The sequence below is a fragment of the Microtus ochrogaster genome, linkage group LG1, assembly GCF_000317375.1.
Source record: "Microtus ochrogaster isolate Prairie Vole_2 linkage group LG1, MicOch1.0, whole genome shotgun sequence".
NCBI classification, from domain to species: domain Eukaryota; kingdom Metazoa; phylum Chordata; class Mammalia; order Rodentia; family Cricetidae; genus Microtus; species Microtus ochrogaster.
In genome coordinates this window covers 4,412,968-4,418,967 of record NC_022027.1, presented here as the reverse complement: position 1 = coordinate 4,418,967, position 6,000 = coordinate 4,412,968, and the positions used below count along the sequence as shown (strand labels likewise).

General features: G+C 48.6%; 1 protein-coding gene across 1 annotated transcript in view; it reads right to left on the bottom strand.

The window, feature by feature from the left end:
* Fam32a (family with sequence similarity 32 member A) overlaps window positions 1-579 on the bottom strand; it is a 5,809-nt gene extending 5,230 nt beyond the window's left edge. The window contains exons 1-2 of the mRNA XM_005359133.3: window positions 456-579; window positions 216-357 (exon numbers count right to left, since the gene is read on the bottom strand). Of these exons, the coding sequence (XP_005359190.1) occupies window positions 216-357; window positions 456-529 (216 nt within the window). The 5' untranslated portion in view covers window positions 530-579. The remainder of the gene's footprint in view (window positions 1-215; window positions 358-455) is intronic.
* Between the last annotated feature and the right edge of the window lie 5,421 nt (window positions 580-6,000).

Below are 6,000 nucleotides of genomic sequence, written 5' to 3'. Positions count from 1 at the left end.
GTTGGGGAAGGCCTGGACTACTTCGGGAGTTGGGGAAGGCCTGGGCTACTTCGGGAGTTGGGGAAGGCCTGGGCTACTTCGGGAGTTGGGGAAGGACCTGGGCTACACAGGGGTTTGGGGAAGGCCTGGGTTACATGGGGAGTTGGGGAAGGACCTGGGCTACAAGGCGACTCCGGGGGCCGCCCGCCCTCCGCGGTCCCCGCCGCCGGCCTCACCCGTTTCTCCTGCATCTTCTCGAAGGCCGCCTGCGCCGGCGTGCGCTTGTCCAGGCAGCGCCTCTTCTCCTCCTCGCTCTTCTTACTAGTCCCCATGGCCTCCAGCAACTTGGCCTTGTCTTTGTCCTTTTTCTTCTTCTTCCTGGGGGAGAAGGGGCCGGTAAGTGGCCGGAGCCCGGGGTCGGCCCTCGGGGACAGACCGCGGGCTCCCGGGCCTCACCGCGGGCTCCCGGGCCTCACCGCTTAGTCACGCCCAGCTCCGCGACGCCTTTCAGCTTCAGGGGGCCCTTCTGGACCTGCTCGTACGCCTCCATGGGGCTCGCCCGCCGCGCGCGAAACCTCCGCACACTTCCTGTTTGTAAACGGTATTTCCGCCCGACGCCCGCCTCGCTTTCTTCTGATTGGTCGAGTAGGCGAGACGTAAGCATACTTAGGTCTTATAGCTCCGGAATACCTTCCTATCTCACACCCGCTCACACCTTGCGTAAAGCCGTGAGTTGTGTTTGAGGGTCGACTTCCGGCTTTGTGGGCATTCTCTTTAGCTTTGTGGAATTTGAAGCCTTAATTACTGTATTTTTTCCAAATTAGGAAATTACATTTAAAGCCGGGTGATGTTAGTGCACGCCTTTTTTGTTGTTGTTGTTTTGTTTTTTTGGCTTTTCGAGACAGGGTTTCTCGGTAGTGTTAGACCCTGTCCTGGAACTAGCTCTTGTAGACAAGGCTGGCCTCGAACTCACAGAGATCCGCCTGCCTCTGCCTCCAGAGTGCTGGCATTAAAGGTGTGCGCCACCGCCCCTGCTAGTGCACGCCTTTCATCCCACACTCGGGAAGCAGAGGCAGGCGGATCTCCGCCACACTTAACAACCTTACTTCTCAACTACTGGGATCATAAATGTACGGGGATTTTTGTTTTCTTTGACAATGTTTTGGAGGATACATTTATCTGTGTGCTGTGGTGAGCAAGTGGAGTGAGAGGGTAACGTAGGTTTGCTCTTTCCGCTGTGTATCCAGGGAGTGGACCCTCTGCTGCTGCTCGGGACAGGGTCTGGCCTGAAGCTTGTGACTCTCCTGGTCTTCCTGCCTTAGTACTGAGCAACAGACCTGAGCCGCCGTTCCTGGACCAGTTTCTTGGTCATCAACTTGATTCCATCTAGAATTAACTAAAACCCAACTGGGCACACTTGTGAGGAATTATTTTCTTAATTAAATTATTTAAAGTGGGAAGATCCACCTTTAAACCAGATCATTTGAGTTGGAAGATCTGCTTTTAATCTGGGCCACACCTTTTGCTGATAGTTTATATACAAGTAAGTAGAAGAAGAACACGCCGAAGGGGACCCCTGTACATCAGGGACTTCCTCCCGGACCCCTGATTAGGCACAGACCACACCCAAACAAACATTTTCACAGATTCTTTATTAAGCGGGGAAGAAAAGTTAAAGTGGTTGCTTTCTGACTCATGCAGAAAACAGCAAATGACCTTGCAGATGTAATTTTTTTTCTAGACAGGGCTTTTATGTGTAACAGCCCTCACTGTCCTGGAGCTCACTCTGTAGACCAGGCTGGCCTCGAACTCACAGAGATCCGCCTGCCTCTGCCTCAAGTGCTGGGATTAAATGCGTGTGCCACCACTGCTAGCGCAGATGTAATTTTTAAGAAGAGAAAAAGGGAGGTCTGTGAAAGAATGGGCTAGGATGTGGTGGTAAGGAGATGGGGGACAAGGGAAAGGGTGAAGAGTGTTTATCCTGAGGGAAAATAGGCAAATGGCAATATATAAAGTTAAAAAAAAACTCATGTTAGGATGAGGTGTTTAATTTTAATTGGACATTTAAATTATGGTCGCCAAAGGGGACTTCTGATTGCTGGATTTCAATACTTTTTGATAGCTGGACCTTGATAGTCAGTCTCAGGAGGAGAAAGTGCCTAAGGGAATAGACCTTTGTGGCTAGCTTTAGGAATGTAATCTAACAGTTTTTAGCAAGGCAGAGGGAATGGGGGAACAGAGCAAGGTCTGCTAGAGCCATATTTGCCATGGTCAGACTGGCTAGAGTCCCTTCAAGAGCTCTCTCTGTCTGCTTGCCCGCTTGCTAGCAAGCCTATTCCTTCACTGGCATTAGAGTCTATTTCTTTAGGATTCTGGTGTGGACTGGAGACCAGCTAAGACGTTCAGCCTCATGCACTGACCAACTACTGGATTCTTGGACTTTCCATTGGCAGACTGCCATTGTTGGAGTAGCTGGACCACAGCCTGTGAGCACTCTAATAATCCCCTTTATATATTCATTCTATCGGTGCTGTACCCTGACTAATACAATATATATGCAATAGGACCCCAGACCTTAGCACAACTAACACCATGTTGAAAGCATCATTCTGACCTTACAACACAGAGGCCCCCAACACCTGCCAAAATGGGAAGAGAAAGACCTAACCCATCAAAACCCGAGTCCATAGTTGAGGATCCAGGAAAGTCCCTGCATGTACTAAGAGCTTTTTCACTTCTGTAAAAGTGCTTCTTGCTGTTCTCGCTAACTGAAGTGTGTCAACCAGGGTATGTTTTATGCATAAAAGAAAAAGATCTGGCTGGGTGGTGGTGGAACTATGCTTTTAATCCCATCACTCAGGAGGCAGAGGCAGGCAGAGTTTACTTAGAGTTTAAGGCCATCCTGTTCTACAGAACTAGTTCTAGGATAACCAGGGACACACAGAGAAAGCCTGTCCTGAAAAAAACCAAAACCAAACCAAAACAAAAGACAAAGAACTGTGAGACTTGGGGCTGTGTAATTTGGTCAAATTCACCATTCAGACTCTGGCCCACAACAAAGACTTTCTTTTCAGCTTTAAGAGTGTCCTTGTGTGTTTTCTGGGTTTATATATAAAACATATGCTATATTCGAGTGTTTTGCTTGCATGTATCAGCATGTGTATGCCTGCTGTGGAATAATTCTTTTGTATACTGTAAATATGCATTGCTCTCATTGTTAATAAAAAGCTGATTGGCCGATATCTGCAGGAAGTGATTGGGCGAGAGAACCAGAGACAGCCAGAGACAGCCAGAATGCTGGAATGAAGAAGGGTGGAGTCAGAGAAGTCACCAGCTACATGGAGAATTAGACACACAAAATGAGACAGAGGTAAAAGCCACAAGCCTCAAGGCAACACATAAATTAATAGAAATGGGGTAAGTTATAAAAGCTAGTTAGTAATAAGCCTAAGCTATTGGCCGAGCATTTATAAGTAACAATAAGTCTTCATGTTGGTTATTTGGGAGCAGGTGGTCAGGACAGGAAAACTCTGCCTATATATGCCCAGTGTTCAGGGAAGCGAGAAGAGAGCATTGGATCTCCTGAATAAGTCACAGATGTTTATGAGCTGCCATGTTGGTGCTGGGTATAGAACCCAGGTACTGCTGTAAGACTTTAAGACAATCCTGAAGCCATTTTTGACAATTCTGAATCCTCTCAGCCTCTGTGCCATAGTGCTTCCCCTCCTCCCCTGGGAACCAAGGACCTAACAGCTACACTCGCATGTACTCAGTTCCTGAACAATTACCCATATACGTATGTTTTGATTCAGTCCCCTGGGAAACGGAGTCAAAATGACCTCTTACCTCATCTGATCTGGCAACAGCTCTCCAGTCAATTATTGGTAATAGCCCTTTCAAATAAGCCAATCAGAATAGTCAAAGAACAACACCCCTTGCTTCTGTGGCCCCTTTAAAAGTAGACTGTACCAGCTATTCGAGGTCCCTCGGCTTCCCGAATGCTGGGGGACCCTGTCATGACAGAATTAATAAAATCCTCATGCTTTTGCATCGGCTGTGGTGTATGAGGTGGTCTCTGGGGGCGACTCCTCCTCAGTGTTTGGACGCTAGAGTCCAACACTGCTGAGCCATCTCTCCATCCCATAGTGTGTGTGTGTGTGTGTGTGTGTGTCTGTGCTAAAAACATTTAAAATCTCTTTTAAACAGTTTAAAGGGCCGGGCGATGGTGGCACACGCCTTTAATCCCAGCACTCGGGAGGCAGAGGCAGGCAGATCTCTGTGAGTTCGAGACCAGCCTGGTCTACAGAGCTAGTTCCAGGACAGGCTCCAAAGCCACAGAGAAACCCTGTCTCGAAAAACAAAACAAAACAAAACAACAACAACAACAACAAAAAAACAGTTTAAAGCTAGGAGCTGGAGAGGTTAGTCTGTACACCTGGTGTGTCTGTGTGCTTGTATGTATCTTCATAGAAAGTCCATGTTAAGTATTTGGTTACAGTGTAGGAAATGGACTAAAATACTGTGGGGGTGGGGCTGGAGAGATGGCTCACTGGTCAAGAGAGTTTGTTGCTCGTGCAGTAGACCCAGGTTGGTTCCCAGCACCCACATGGCACTCACAACTGTCTATAACTCCAGTTCTAAGGGCTTCAGTACTCTCTTCTGACTTCCATGGGCACTGCATTTACATGGTACACAGACATGAACGCAGGCAAAGCACCCATACACATAAAGAAATCTTTTGCCTGGCAGTGGTGGCACACACTTTTAATCCCAGCACTTGGGAGGCTGAAGCAGGTGGATCTCTGAGTTTGAGGCCAGCCTGGTCTATAAAGCGAGTTCCAGGACAGCTAGGGCTGTTACACAGAGAAATCATGTCTCAAAACAAACAAAACAAACAACAACAGAAGAAAGAAAAGGAAAGGAAAGGAGAGAGAGAGAGAGAGAGAGAGAGAGAGAGAGAGAGAGAGAGAGAGAGAGAGAACACCCCTGTCAGACTGGTCTCTAAGGAAATCTGTGGGGTGGTTATTATGAATGTGGCCCAGTGGGACTCTGGCCGGTGAGCGAGGCCCTAACACGCCTGGCAGATAGAACTTAAGTGGGAAGTTTTATTGGGGGAAGGGAAGGGAGAGAGAGAGGAAGGAGAAAGGGGGGGGGGAGAAGGGAGGAGGGGAAGGGAAGGGAGGGAAGGGGAGGGGAAGGGAGGGGGAGGAGAGAAGAGGAGACAGGGAAGGTCTGCCTGCCCTTTCATAAGAGCTTCCGGAGAGATAGGGAGTGGGCGGAGCTTATCTCTTAGAGGGACCTTTGCAACTGCGTAATGACATAGCAGCCATAGGACCCTGAGCTGACTGGGTACTGCCTGGCTTCATCCTGCCAGGTGATGGGGCCGGCATAATGCCTGAATCCTAACAGCAGTGCCTTAATGGACTATTGATACAGGCGGGCTCAGCCCACTGTGGGTGGTGCCAATCCTGGGCAGGTGGTACTCGGTGCTGTATGAAAGCAGGCTGAGGGAACGGGAAGATGGCTCAGCGGTTAAGAGCGCTTGTTCTTGCAGAGAGTGGGGTTGAATTCCCAGCACTAACACAGGCATCTATAGCTCTGGTTTCAGGGAATCTAATTCCCTCTTCTGACCTCTGTGGACATCAGGCACACACATACACATGGTGCACATAAAATAAAATAAATCTAAAAAGAAAAGAGACGACTGAGCAAGCCATAAGGAATGAGCCAAAAACAAAACAAAACAAAAAAAAAAACTGTGTTCCTGTATGCATTCTGCTCTGGTTTCTGCCCCTGGGTTCCTGTCATGAGTTCCTGCCCTCACTTCCTATCATGGTGGACTATGAGCTGTAGGATGACATGAGCCTGTCCTTCCTGCCATGGTGGACTATGAGCTGTAGGATGACGTGAGCCTGTCCTTCCTGTGATGGTGGACTATGAGCTGTAGGATGACGTGAGCCTGTCCTTCCTGTCATGGTGAGCTCTAAGATGACGTGAGCCTGTCCTTCCTGTCATGGTGGA